This window comes from Ambystoma mexicanum, chromosome 14, assembly GCF_040938575.1.
Source record: "Ambystoma mexicanum isolate Mex_15411 chromosome 14, UKY_AmexF1_1, whole genome shotgun sequence".
Classification (NCBI taxonomy): Eukaryota; Metazoa; Chordata; class Amphibia; order Caudata; family Ambystomatidae; genus Ambystoma; species Ambystoma mexicanum.
In genome coordinates, this window is record NC_090940.1 from 373,296,523 (window position 1) to 373,311,607 (window position 15,085).

Genomic DNA, 15,085 nt, shown 5'->3' on the forward strand with positions numbered 1-15,085 from the left:
ATCGCTTGTTGGAAACGCATCACCAGGGGATGAGCTTCCTTATATGCTTCGTTGGGAGCACGAACTAGGATTAGACATCTCGGATGAATCATGGCAGCAAATCTGGGCCTGATCTCATAAAAGCTTGCAGTGCACCCCAATAAAAGAAGTGCTTACAGTGGTACATGACCCCTTCCCTCCCACCAGAGATTGCACAACATCCATCCAGAGTACTTGGATTGCTGCTGGCATGGGTGTTGTCGTCTGGTAGATTTAGCATGCATGTTGTCGTCCTGCCCGATCATGCAGTTCTTTTGGGAGGAAATCCGCTCACAAACAGGCAGGCTACTCCCAATGTGCCCACGAACGCTGTTCCTGGGGTATGTCCCTGACAACACCACCTTTCCTACATCTGACCCTGTTAGGGAAAATTCTCAGAAATGTGCTAATTCCTCTCTACCTTAGAGACCCCCAGCAACTTTGCTGGATTTTGAGGACTTTATTTTTTTACCTGGAGAGAGTGAGACCCTTTTTTCCCCCCACTCTCAGGTATTTTTGAATGTGATTTTGAACTCTGCGTTTCCTTTGGTTGTGGAGTTTGACAAACTCCAGGCATCATCTTTTACATTTTGTCACACAGCACCTTCAGTGCAGTGGCACGGGGAACTCTTTCAGATTTCCCAAAGGTTTAGATACCATCTCTTGGATCAACTACTGTTTCCAAGAGCAGTAAAGTGAAATTGACTTTACTTACATTTGTAACTTTCTAGACCCAGCATATACGATCATACAATAGGGTGTTGGAGGGGTTACTTAGTATCCCCTTTGTCTAGCTTCTCATGTAAAATGTTTATGTTACCCATTTATCGAAGAATGGCTGGTGGCAGCGATTTACTTTTAATGACCGTGTTGTGCATTTACCGCGGGCTGCGTTCGCAGCTGCAGTAAAGCACCCAAGGGTGCCATTTTTGTCAAAATGGCCCGGTCTTCTTTTTCTGCCATTTCTTTGTGGAAAGGTCCTTCTTGCGATTTACTCTGCAAGCCAAACCAGGTTTGGTCCCTTTGTTCATTTTGCCTATGGCGGGATTCACGAGTGAAGCCCACCTCTGGTTGCAGTGTGCCTTCCGGGGGCAGGAAGCGAGGGAGGTGCCCGAAACTCCCTGTGCTTAATCTCCTAGGAGACAGGCATGTACTATTAGGCGATTGGCCGGCTGGGTGACTGACAGCTAGGCAGGAATGATTGGGAGAAACCTGCATAAAAGGTGAAGCTTTTTGGCTTGGAAGGCAGAGTCGACCAATGGACAAAGGAACTGAAGAAGAATTTGAAGAGGACGCCTGCTGCAACTCCTGGACCGTTGGTTTGCCCGGTGAATTCCTGCTGCTGTGCTGAAACTTCAAATTCATATCGACGGAGAAGCCCCTGCAAGGACGACTTCTCCCTTTGAGTTGATGGGAACAATTAACTCCAAAGTAAGCCACCTGGACATCCTCTCTTTTCCACTGCAGTCACTGCTGGAACCGAATAGCCAGGGAGAACACCACCAGATTGTGTGTGTTGCTTTTAAGCTGGCCAAGAGCTCCAGGAAGATCCTCCAGACTCCCAGAAAGCAGGACTGACAGAACTAGAGCCCAAACAGAGTGCAGGACCCCAAATGCAACGGAAGCCCAATTCGACAGCCAGGAACCGCATGTTGCTATTTGCGGTAGACGCAAGGAGCTGAACCAAGTACCACTTGTTTGAAGATTGCTGGTTGAGGTCGGTGACCGTCCCATGTCAGTGCAGGAGTCCCCAGAAGTCCTCCCTCTTATCCCCACGACTGAGGCACAGGAACACCAGTATCTGCAGAGCTGCAAAGGAACAGAAGTCATCTGCTGCACTTTTCTTCAGCCTAAAGGTACTGTAAAGTCTGAGAAAACTTACCTCTTGTTGTGCCACCTTGCTTGTCCTTGGAGACTTCTCTTGGTTCCATCTGTAGAGTTGCTAACAGCTTCTTTACCTCAACAAGCCTAATCAGCTTGTGGTCCTACTTTGATTGCTTCTACTCTACCAAGACTTTAAACATTGTGAAAGACTTTCTACATACCTGCCAAGACGAGCTTCAGCTCACCTGTATTTTTGACCTTGAAATTATAAATATGAAGTTTTGATGAGACTGGCAGAGTTCATTTTGATGCTGTTTATCGAGATTTCAATAAAAAAAAGACAACTTGCAAACAAAAAGGTTGGATATATATCAGCCTTACTTCCCCAAGCGGTCCCTATGCAATATATGTGAGAGCTACAACCAACATGTAACAGAGGGGGGGGGGTAGAGCAAGTATTCTTGCGGCAAATTGGATAAATAATATCAAGGAGACATGCACCCAGATGGCAAACTGGTCTCAAATGAGCCATTTGCTGCTAAGTATTTACATCATATCATCAATTTTGTATGCAAGGCGCTTTCCAGGTATGTAACCCTGAATAGCCAAAACAATCAGAGCATTAACCCATTCTAAAGCTTATTACTCAATCGGCTGAGTGAAGTACCTTGTTTCCACAATGTACAAAAGACTGCTCCCCTTTAATATGTCAAACTGCTCTACGGAGGAAAGAGAAACTGGCAGCCAGATTAAAGATATAGTGGGGAGCATATGCAATCATACACGTAAAGCCTCTCTAAAGGCTAAATATTTTGCAATTCAATTTAAATTACTACATCAACCATACATATCCCCCCCAATCGACTTCTGAAAAATGATTCATCAGGTACAGGGTAATTCCCTAAATGTCATAAGCCTACTGTAACCTTTTTCCATGTATGTGGTCCTGTGCGATAGATCACACAAAGATTCTGGTCTGTAATACCATCCAAGATTTGATTTTTCTAGATATGGATATGCCACAGGAAACTTTGGTGCACCTTCTTGGAACGACTAATGGCCTCTCTCTGGGCTTCAGGAAACTTCGGTCTCTTGTCATTACTTGCAAAATGGTTAATTCTTATGGCTTGGACACAGATGATGGCACCCATAGATGAGGGTTTGACGCGACGCGACATGTTGTTCCGAAGTTAACTTACACCAATACAACAGACCTTGAGATAGAGATATATATATATATATATATATATACACACACATATATATATATATACATACATACATACATACATACATACACCATTTAGACGATGCTTGTTAGCCCTCCCGTACTCGAAGTTGTCCTTCTGAAATATACAAAATGTCTATTAACTAATAATATATTATTTCTGGATTGCATGGTGATTTGTCTACAGTGGTCTGTGCCGTGATCTTATAAAGTTTTAATAAAAAATGGTGGTAGCCCCTCAGAGCACAGAGGATTACAAAACAGCTATAAAAAGGAACATTCAAAATCTGACAGCCAACCAATGACTTTGGTGGACAACTGCATTCCATCCGTACAGAGTTTGTAGCCATGCCAGGCATGTTTGCGTTAACATATTAAGTGCATCCAGTCAATGCCAGGTGAGGAGGAAGGAAAGGTGGGCAGGAGGAAGACAAAGGCAAAGCTGAAGGAGCGAATGGAGGGAAGAGGAATGCTCAAATTGAAGGAGGTAGAGGACAGTGGAAGTAGCTGGAGAAGGGAGCAGAAAGTGGAGGTGAACAGTGGAAAGATAAAGGAATGAGAACAGGAAAGGAAGGAGACCAGGGGAGAGAAAGAATACAGAACCAGTCAAGAAGAAATAGATAGAGCAAAGCACAGTAAATAGAACAAGGAAGGCAAAGTTACCAGAGGTTTCAAGAGAAAAGGCATAGGTGGCAGGAGTGGAAAAGGGACAGAATCTCAGAGGGGAAGTGAAAAGGGCCTGATAGCTGTGGGGCATCGAGGAGTAAGAGAGGAGATAACAGGTAGTAAAATCAGGCTATGAAGTGGAGCAGGAATATATAGTATCCTGTTAAAGAGGCACTTGGAACAGTACCGGCAGCAACAGTGAGCCACTATCCAAGGGCTTATGCCACAAGCTCCCAGGACCAAGTGAGATCTGGCAGCGACTAATCCTGATGTGGTTTCACCAAAAGAAAGCCTGGGCCCCTTAAGGCATGTAGGTAGAGTACGAAATTGCTTAGCTTAAAGTAATGTTCTTTACGATTGATTATTCCTTCCTCAGACAAATGCCATACTTTAGATAGATTATCTTCCAGAGTCAGCTATTCGCTGACATTAAGCCAAAAGAGGGAACCATGCAACTCCAAATGACCCCCCCCAGGACCCCTTCTCAACTAAGTTGGGAACACTGCAGGTCAGAATGGGCATCAGAAGCAGTATATATGAAACCAGCAGGTGCCCCAAGGAATCATTTCTACTGTTTCCCCTAGCACTCAGCGGTTAAGGGATATACAAATTAGAGTGGAACAAGCTTGGTTATGAAGGGTCGTCGCGAGTATGATTAGGGGGATCTGCGGAAGGAAGGACTAACTGATCAGAAAGAAAAGAGCTAAGGAATTTGTTCTTCCAATATAGTTCATCCTCCCACAGATTTCTCATCTTAGATTACGAAAGCAGTACAGAATTTTTGGAGCTGGGAGGATAGCGAGAACCTACCTCCAGGAAACTCTGATGCATTGCATAACTAAAGCTGGTGTCCTCACATAAGGAATCCAGACAGTAGTTCTTAGGGAACATGTGCAGGGAAGCCCACATAGCCACCTGACAGATGTCAGAAGAAGAGCACTACTGGACAGAGCGGGGGCTGCCACCAGACCCCCTGTACAATGGGCCCCAGGTGCCTTCATTCACCACTTTCACGGCCTGTTCGCAACAATTGGTAATGACGAGGATGATCTACCTGACGGGATCTACTCAGCGACATCTCTGCCCATACAAGCTCCAGTTTAATCAACAAAGACTGGTCGTCTTTCCTAATGTCTTAAAGAAATACATAGTAGGTGAGAGCCCTCTTATGGTCCAGAAGGTACAACCTCTCCTCAACCTTTGATGGATGAGGTGCAGGGTAGAAAACAGGAACATTAATCTTCTGTAGGAGATGGACATCTTACTCCAACTTGGGAAGGAAGGTATGTCTCCTACCTCTATACCCTCACAGGAGACGGACAGGTGGCATGCTTTGGGCTATACATTTTTATTAATGAGGAAATAAACCCAGTCTGACCCTAGTTGTAAGAGGGGTTTTCCCTGTCTCAACCAATACTAATGAATCAGTCAGGATGTCAGTCTAAAGCAAAAGACTTCACCGTCCAGTGTCCAAAAACCTTATTTCCGACCATAACACTAGAAACTTGACTTAGAAAAAGAGAGGTCTTCTTGAGCCAGAAGAATTGCTCCCTTAGTCTGGATGACTGCCAAAGTTCAATTCCAGAGGATGCAGAAATTAAATGTTCTCAGAAAGTGCAAATCCAAGTTTCAAAAAGGATTCCTTGGGTTGGGGTTTCCAGCAAGAAACTCTGAACAAAATGTCTCATATCTCAACAGTGTTTGGTTGGATGACTCCCTCCCCTTTTTTTCTTCCTCAATGCCAACATCATTTCCTTTCTTCTCCTGGCCTGTTGGTCAATGTTCACTGTGCCAAAAGAATGACTCCCTTCTCTTGGATTTTTGTACAATGTTCAATAAGAGAGGATACTATCCCTCTTCCCCTGGTTTCTCTCCAGCTCCTCACAGTGCCAAGAGAATGACTCCCTTTCTCTTGGCTCTTCTTACAATGTTCAACACCATCAGTGGATAGATCTCTCTTCCCCTGGTCTTACTCAAACTCTCTCGACAACGTCCAACAAACTCACAGCCCTCCAGGTTCACTATGCTGCCAGGTACTGTGACTGTAAGGATGATCTCAGAGGCAGTTAGTTATTATGAGTGGGTCAGCGACCCTTGTTTCTTAGGACTTCTACCCAGTTCACTATCCTACCATGTATGCCCTTTGTTGGGTCCCAGACCGTCTTGCCATTGGCGTCGCCCTTGTAGTCTAGGCAGCTCTGGTCTCTCTTGTAGTCTAGGCAGCTCTGGTCTCCCAATTGGTCAGAGACTGCCACTCTGTTGGGTCCCAGAACCTTTTGTATGGATTGCTTCTTTATATGGATTTCATGCTCTTGGTTCCCAGATCCCTTTGTATGGCTTTCTTTCTTTCACATAGTCTAGGCAGCCCTGGTTTCCAAAACTGCCAGGGACTACCACGAAGATGACTATTCTGGATGTCACTTACTGGGTGCGGGTCCCAGACCAGTGTGTGTGTGGTAAGATCCCTTGGGGATCCCAGCAAGCCTCCCGGTTTCCTAACCCTTCTCTGGCTGCTTGCCGGTCTTCGCTCGCGACTTGTGGGTCTCTCACACCCACTCAGGCACTGCCTTCGCTGCCTCTGTGACGGTTCTGCAGCAACTTCCTCTTTTCAGGTGGCGTGTTGCCTGAGCTCCGGCTTCCTTTTTGTGTGTTTTTTTCCCTCATCCTCCTCCTCCATAAAACGTCTTTGTAAACTAGACCACTCAAAATGATTTCTGAAGGTGATCTTCATTCTTCTGCACTTCTTCCTTGTCCCAGTACTGATCTTGCGAACTCCCAGTGGGTCTGGTGGTCTCTCCCTCATCTCAGTCCATAGTGGACATGAGCCCCTTTTGGAGTCTACACTCTTCCTCATCCCAGTACTTTATACAATACTAATGTGGCAAAGGTACATGGGTACACTAGGGAAGGTGTCACGGGTGGTGAGGTAGTGAGGTGTGTTAGGTTTAGGAGGGCTATGGGGATACCATGTTCTCCCAAAATCATCACTAATCCCATAGGGTGTTTACCTCCCCAGGAGATCCACGCACCGAGTGCCGCCCACAGGGGGACTAGGGTAGCAGCCTCACCTCCCTGGTCTCATGGGAAGGGGCTCGACCTAAGGGAGAAGAGAAAACATCCAGGGATTCGTCACACTCCCCTCAAGGGCACCTTCTCTAGAAAAGAAAAGGTATGAAGTTTAACAGAAAGAGCCTGGTGCTCAACTCACTTACTAATAGAAGTTATGACAACCAGGAAGATCTTAAGGACGAGCATCCTCAAAAAACATTAATGTAAAGGCTAAAATGGAGCCACTAAAGAAGAAAAGGGGGGCCAGGCACCCCATTTCAAGTTTCTAATCTGCAGTCCTAACTTAGGCAGAGAGTAGAAATACAGAAAAGCAGAGTTTGAACAACAGAGTGCAGTCCTTTCTTCCTGCACCAAACCAAACCAAAACCTACACCATCTCCAAGTACAGAAAGATTTGGTGAAAGGACTAATGGAAGAAAGGAGAACATGCAAGACATTGTCCGACAAACTCCACTCCTTATATTTTTTCCTCTCGGAAGCAAGGCATGAAGGTTGAGGCGGCTGATGCTTGGGTGGAGGACTCTGTAATACAACTGGGACAGAAGTTGCACCCATGTCGAGATCACCATGGAGGATATAGGGATGTGACCAGAAATTCCAGGTACCACATTCTCCGGGTCAAGTCCAGAGCAATCAATAGGATGGTGGACCCAAACATCTGGAGTCTCCCGTTCGCTCGGGGTCAGGAGACACCTGCTCTGGAAGCCTCTGAAGGAAAGCCATCAGAAGGCAACAAGAGGGCTCATATTTCAAGTAGACAGATCGTATTTCAAGCAGACTGATGTGTTCCTCGCCTCTACAGGGGACAACAGACCACTCATTGTCAGAATGCTCAAGTCAGTGCCTCAACCCTTCAGGAAGGTGTCTGAGATAACTGGCAAAAATCTCTTCCCTCAAAACACGGTCTTGCTTGGTCAACCTACTGGTTAAGCAAATATGGGGAGGGTGGGGTCAAATTAGATGCAAGCATTTCTTAAAGTACTTCACTGCAGACATTAGAGGGAACTATGGGTAACAGATGTTGAGGTATGTCAGTACAGTTTCAGTTTGTAGAACAATGGTTGACCAAGAGATGAAGGATGAAAAGAGAACACTGAAAGAATAGGTTTCTCTTCTGGAATGGCCAGAAACCCCTACACATGACTAGGAATTAGGTCGAAGATAAGGTGCCCTAATTAGTAGCCTAGCAAATCCCTTAAGCCAAGAATGGCCTTCAGTGAATTTTGCCATAATTCACCAAGGCAACAAATGAGTTTCATTTGAGAACTTGGTTTCAAGGAGCAAAAGGGGCAGCTGCCGACTTTTATGCAACCGATTGCTTACTCATATTCAGAGATATGAGAGTTTACTATGTAAAACTAAAGGGTTACCATCAATCAGGCAATGTTTAAGCTTTGTTAGAGTGGCCAAGGAATGCTTGGGGAACCAAAGGGGTTGGTCTTCTCTGGCACATTAGAATTGGAGACAATCCGCCAAGTGAGAAATCAGCAGCATATTGATTTATGTAGTCAAAAGGACTGGGATTAAAAATAGAAGTGATATGAGGGGCTGGGAAAAGATTTGGCTTCATATCTAGAGGATATCTCACAAATTGAGACTAAAACAATACAGCAGTTAGTACAACAGACTGCATATCACACCAGAAGCCTACAAGGAAAGCTTCTCAATCAAAAAACATTCCACAATACTAGCGGAGAGGCCTCTTCATTCCATCTGCTGTGGACCTGCACATACATTCCATCCTTCAGGATTAAGGTACTGGGGAGGTTAAATCTGAAGGCACAGTAAAAAGGACTACATTTGCTCAAACTGTATACAAAGTCAGAAATGTGGGGATTCACACAGGATACACAGTGGGTGAACACCTCATAGCCATGCGATGGATGGCATTAACGTCCCTGAAATCGCTGATAGCAAATTGGGTGTCATATAGCATGAAGTATTGATAAAACTAGATGCAAGGGGTGGGAACAGTGCAACATACTTGGAAGAGTGTGTGGATTCAGAAAGACCCATGCACTAAAATTGAATCTGTTTTTGAATGATTCAGCTTTTCGCACATTTGGCAGAACTGGGGCTTCTCAATCTTAATCAATGTTCATAATAGTTATGCAGGCGATGCTGTAAGAAAATTAATGATGAAAAATAGAAAACTTGCTCTGATGCACAGCAGTGATTTTTTAGACATGTGTTATATATAAGCTCTCATCTCAGGATGATGGCCATTTACAACAGTTGTAAACAATTCGAGCCATAAGCAACACCAACCGCAAACAGAGGGGAGGGTTACATGCACAGAATTCTAGAAATTAAGTTACGAGCCTATTGTGTCCCACGTTAGTTTAGGCTGATAACGGGATGAAGCCTTAATATATTTTTTTATTTAATGTAAGCAGTCATCACTCTACTCTCGCTCTCTCCGCTCCGCTGACCTCTTTCTACTTACTGTACTCCCGTCTCCTTGTGCTGCTTCTCGCTTCCGCTCAGCTCTTGGCCCCCCTACATTGGAACTCGTTACCTCTCTCTATCCGCTCCAACCCCACATACAACTCCTTCCGCACTTCCTTGAAAGCCCTTCTCCACTCCCCCCTGGACCTCCTAACTTCTCTCCTCCCTTCTCCCCGTCCCCATACCTCCCCTTCCTCTCACATCCACTTGACCTTATCACAAAATTGAATCTTGTTCCCCTTCTCTACCCCCCTCTCCCTTCCTTCAGCTCCAATATCCATGGGTACTGTTCTACATATTGTTACGCTGGTTTGTCTCATGTTTGTTAACTTGCGTCTTCCATTATTTTATCTTCTTGTTTTATTGTAAAGCGCTTTGGATTAAAGCGCTATATAAACTTAATAAACAAACTCTACGAATGTGATCTTATATGTTGAGGTGAAATCCCCCAAAAAGGAATTTGAAAAAAAATTTAAAAAGGGGGGTACTGTAGGACATGAAGAGAGTCTTCTGCTTTTTGAGAGTACAGCTGCTACTCCTGTCCCTTTGAGTTCTTTCTAACATAGGGTGGCGGTAGACGATATGTCAAGCAAATTACAGGGCAGCAGGAGCATTTAGTCTCATTGTATGCCTGTTCCTGGGTTTCTTCTTTGTGAGCGTCAACAAAGACAAGTAGACAAAAGATAAATCGCACATGAAAATAAATAGAACAAACATCTACTGTTTGCACATGCCGCTACATGTAAAGAAATCAATAATTATGCCATGACAGGGTAGCTAATAATTTCACTGGATGCTTTTCTTAGCAGATTGTTAAACTCAAGGGAAGTTGGTGGTTATAAACATGTTCCCAGGGTAGCTAATGTGGACATAACTTTTAGAATTGTTAAGACAGCTTTGGTGCTTGAGGTTCTTACTGTTAATGCTTACCTGTTCATATGAGCAGGGCCATAACCACCAATCGCGTAGATCATCCCATCCAAGACAGCAGCAGCAAAACAGCTTCTGGTTTTAATCATTGGAGCAACGGGTTGCCATTCTTTGACCTTTGGGATATATTTTTCCACTGACTGTAGGTAGGACTGTCCATCATACCCGCCTAAAGCATACAGTTCTCCTGCTAGAACGACTACACCAAGAGTACTTCTACTCTCTGTCATTCTTTTAAGGGACGTCCATGTATTTGTATCAGGATCCCAAGTTTCTACAGAGTTTTCATGATTTTTGTAGTTACTGCCTTGCCGAATGCGAGTAGCAATTCCTCCAACAACATACACTTTCTGGTCCAGGACACAAATTCCAAATTCAAACCGAGGAATGCTAAGCGGTGCCAGTCCCATCCACTTGTCATTCTGAGGAAAGTACATCTCCATGCTTGGGAATAAACAGAAACACAAGATTAGTAGTGGCAACTGTAGTTATTCAGTGCAAATCATAACACATGTATTGCATCTTCCTAGTCAGAAACCAAGTTCCAGTCCCAATCTGTACAGCACAAACATTCAAAAAGGAGGGCAAGAGCAACATGGTGCGTTTGTCCCCACGATCCATGACTGCATTGAGTGGTGGATGTTCTGGCACTGCTCAGAGTCTGCTGCGCTGTAGGGTGCACGATTTGATCAAGGAGCAAACATGCTGCCTTTTGTGGGCCTACATCATTTCAGGCATTTGCAACAGTTCTCAAATACCTTCTTCTCTATGCAATGAAGCAGAGGCGCTGTCCCATCAGATTGATCCTGCTCCTATCTGGGCCAACACGTTTCTAAACCATGAACAGCATCCAGAAACATGATCGAGTTATGCTAGTCAGCTGTGTGAAGAAAACCAAACATGCCGTGATGTCACAGAGAAAATCATTTCTAAATGCATCATCTCGGGTGGACGCAGCAGTCAGTCAGGTTGTTTGGAAACTTGTTGAAACTCATGGTATAAGCCTACTTTACGGATAAACTGTTGGCTGCACTGGCTCGCGCCCCCTCTCTCCAACTTCCTAGCCACACCGGATTAAAATATAAAAACAAACTGCCAACGCCTCTCTTCTTCATCGCTTATCTGCTCCACTCCCTTCACCCAAAATCCATGACTGAAAGCACAAAAAGGGGGTTTTCAGAGAGCTCCTTTTCTGAATTACATCATTGCCATCTTTATTGTAATTTTATTTTTCTGGAGTACGGTCCCCGGGGCAATCCTATTTTTTGCAAAGAAAGATCCATTAACACAACGTTTTACGGAAGTGGAGGCTAATGCAAAACAGTATCAGAGACCGTAGACTGTATGCTGTTAATATCCGTCACCTACAAAGCCCTCTCTGTCTCCCCCATCCTTTACTCTGCTCGCAGAGGAGAGGTGCGGCTTAGGGGCGAAAAAAAAAGCTTCCCCGGAAACTACCCCACCCTTCTTCCATTGCATCACCCACCACACCCACGTTCCACCCCTCCTGACTTGCCGCTGTGTGTCTCCGTTTTTGCCAGGGGGAAAGCATGCTGCTCCACCCCCACCCCCCGCCCCCGCCCCTGGCGTTCTGCAGACCGCAATTGGCAAATAGCTGGTGTGGCGGGCCGTACCAGACAGTAACAGCTCCACCACTCTCCATGCATTGTTGCCAAAATGAAGATCGGGGTGCGATGTCAGTCCAACACTCAGATTCACTAACAGAAGAAAAAAAAAAAAACAGGCAACAAGCAAGGGTGAGCATAGGTAAAGAAAGTGACAAGTTAAGGAGTGGTGTGTGCGAGAGTCAGACTGAGGGGGAATGAGAAAGAACTGGAGTATGTGTTGGGGTGTGAGTATGATGGTGATTGAGGGGAGTGAGGAGTATGGCGGGAGTGCGAGTGAAAAATAGAGTGCGAAATAGAGTGAGTTAATGAAGATGATTCAGTTTGAGGGTGTGTGTGTAAGAGTGCAAGTGTAAGAGAAAGTGAGCAACGCGCACACAAATTGCAGTAGGGAGCAAGAGAGGAGAAGTTGGCACCCATGAGTGAAACTCTGGGATTAAGGAGGATGTTCATCCTATTCACGTCACTCAGAGCCCCAGCTAAGTGGATAGAGGCGTGATGTTTCAGTTTTCCCCTGATCTTTCCTTTTTTTCTGGTTCCTGGTTGGGACATTATACATGAGACGAGCTTTATTACCACATTTAAAACATTGGGCATCATTACTAGGGCCCCATTTGTTGTCGGCTCCCTGATTAACCTGGATAAAGAGAGGAAAAGGAGCGCTGAATTCCCTCATGCCATTTTATGTAATTTTTTTTTAACTTTAGACGATTGACACATTTCGCAGTTTTTCCAGTGTACCCACAATCAGTCCTACATACCGCCACAGGGGCGTAGGAGACCCATAAAATCTGCTGGGGACAGGGGACATCTTGGGGACTTTGACTAAAATACAATAAATAAATAAAAAAGCAAAGAACTCGACTTTTCACAACATTAAAATAGCAGTATGCATTAAATTACATACGTCATCACTGTATAACACAAGAGAAAAGTAGTAAAGAAAACAGAAGAAAATTAAGAAAAAGAAAAGCAGTTCAGAGTATAAAATCCTCCCAGCGATGGACATTTAGAGAGATTTTTATAAAACTCTCACCTGTGCTTTAATTGCAGATGCTTTATGGAGTTAGGCCAATCCATCCTATCCTATTCCACTTGAACCCTCAACGATGGAACAGGAGTGTGCTCCTTTTCAGCAGTGTAGGGGCTGCAATCATACCTCGGCACAAGGGTATTCACTTGATTTACATGGATAGCGGAACAAGTGCTGTTGTGAATCTCGAGGCTCTGCTTTATTTTTTTTCTGTGTCACCTAGATGGCATATGGTGGCCTCTATTAAAACTTGTCTACAACTCATTATTCAGCTGGTGGTGGGTACCAAAAATGCAGTTGCATCCCTATTTTAAAAGCAGCGTTGGCAACAGCAACCATTTGGGCTTTAATGTAGGCATGGAAAAGGCACTTGCCAAGCACCGCCATAGTGGTATTAGGTACCCACTGATGGTGGCAGCTGCAAAATGGTGCAAGTACCTGGACATTTAATAGAAGTGCCTGGCAAATGCCCAATATGTATACACAAGCAAACGCTTGCCATTGCTGGTTTTTAGCATGACTGCAGTGAAGGAAATGCATAGTGCTAATAGAGTGGCTGAAGGCACACTGGATAAGACATTTGTATTACACCAGTAGTATGTTTCCAGCTCCAATTAAGTTATTAACTACACAGGGCTTTGTAGTAAACATCCCTAAATCAGTGGCTTTATCTAAACCAGAACTGGCACTTTAAAGGAATAGGTTATGGCGTAAAATGAGTCTGCGGCCTGCGTGGCATCCATCCACCAAAAACCCATGAAGGTTTAAGCCCAAATAACATGATGCTGTGTCGCAAGGCAAGATGCTACGCACCCTGGCACCAGCTCCCACTACCGGACAGGTCAGAGGTGAATATATACCTCATTTAAGATTAGTCCTGACTTCAGACCTAAGCTGCAGGTAGGATTGAGTGAAAAGGGAGTTGATGCAGGAACAGCCTGCTGTGACTATCTCTTCCTGGAGAGGAACCAGACAGGAGTGCAGGTGACACTGGGGCAGTGGCAGAGCGCTAAACCCAAGCTCCCACGTTCCCTCTAATAAATCCTCCCCATGCCGGCCTGCACCTGGGAGAGGGGGGGCACTGTGTGCATTATCAGGCCCAATCAATGTGCAGACAGATATGATGTAGTGTATATATCTGCTATTATTTCAACAAACTACTTCTAATCATCCTTGTGCAGGTCTCGTGAGCATGGATCAAGCATTAGAAGACGCATTAGTGACTGCACCCTTTATCTGGGAAAATGAGGCAAGCCACCATTGTTCCTTGTACATATTTCCCCTCTGTACCCTTCTCTACTCCACTTTCTTGTCTGCTGTACACCCTTTTCTCCCAAGTCCCGTCCCTGCACCCCACACCAAGTCACTCCTCTGACACACTTCCCTCTGCACATTCTCACTTGTCTGTACTTCGCTCTCATTTGCAAAACCCAAAGCACTCCTATGCCATTTCTGCCCTAAACCACTCTCCCTGTGTTCTGGTCTTTCCTGGACCCCCCCCCCTCTCCCAGCAAGCACTGGTCACCCCGTGCTGCAAACCATCCCTATCTTTCATCTGCACTCTGTTCTTGTTCCCATCTCTCCCCACCCTTGCTCCTCTATTTTTCTGTCCTCTGCACCCCTTCTACCGTTTTTCACTTTGCAGTCCCACACTATACTGCACCCCAGTCCCTCGCTTCCCATTCCCCCATTGCCAGAACCCCACACAACTCTCATCTGTACACTTACTCAGAACTTTCTCCTCAGTCTTCAGAGCACCCTCGATATCCTGGCTTACATTTCACAGGTTTTCTCTTGCCCGCCTTGCATGACCAACCACTCCATACAGCTTCTCAGAATAAGCTGGAACAGTCATGCCAGATCCATGACCTTAAAAAGGGCCCATTGATACCTGCAAGCATTAACTCTTAAGATCTAATCAGGAGCATGGATATTTGGAAGGGGGGACAGACACAGAAGTCACTAAATCCACATACTGCCGAGGCTCTACCCCGAAAATTTGATCGCACTGCAACCACTCAAGTACGCTGATAGAAACAGCCAGGCTGAATAAAACACGGTGAAGCTTAGCCAAGACCTACAGAAGATTAGCGCTTTATTTCTTTTGAGAAATGTGCAGGATGGGCACCAACAAAGGGACAGAGTTCAGGTCTGGGCTGTTAATAGTTTGTTTCATGGAATATAGTAACACTTTGGTCATAGCGCTTCATGCTATATGCTTTCCACTTCTAGGCAATGTAATAG

The 15,085-nt window shown here is 45.1% G+C and overlaps 1 protein-coding gene across 2 annotated transcripts in view; it reads right to left on the reverse strand.

The window, feature by feature from the left end:
- KLHL28 (kelch like family member 28) overlaps window positions 1–15,085 on the reverse strand; it is a 403,361-nt gene that overhangs the window by 240,446 nt on the left and 147,830 nt on the right. For both annotated transcript variants that reach the window (XM_069637488.1, XM_069637489.1), the window contains exon 3: window positions 10,184–10,627. In XM_069637488.1, the coding sequence (XP_069493589.1) occupies window positions 10,184–10,627 (444 nt within the window). The remainder of the gene's footprint in view (window positions 1–10,183; window positions 10,628–15,085) is intronic.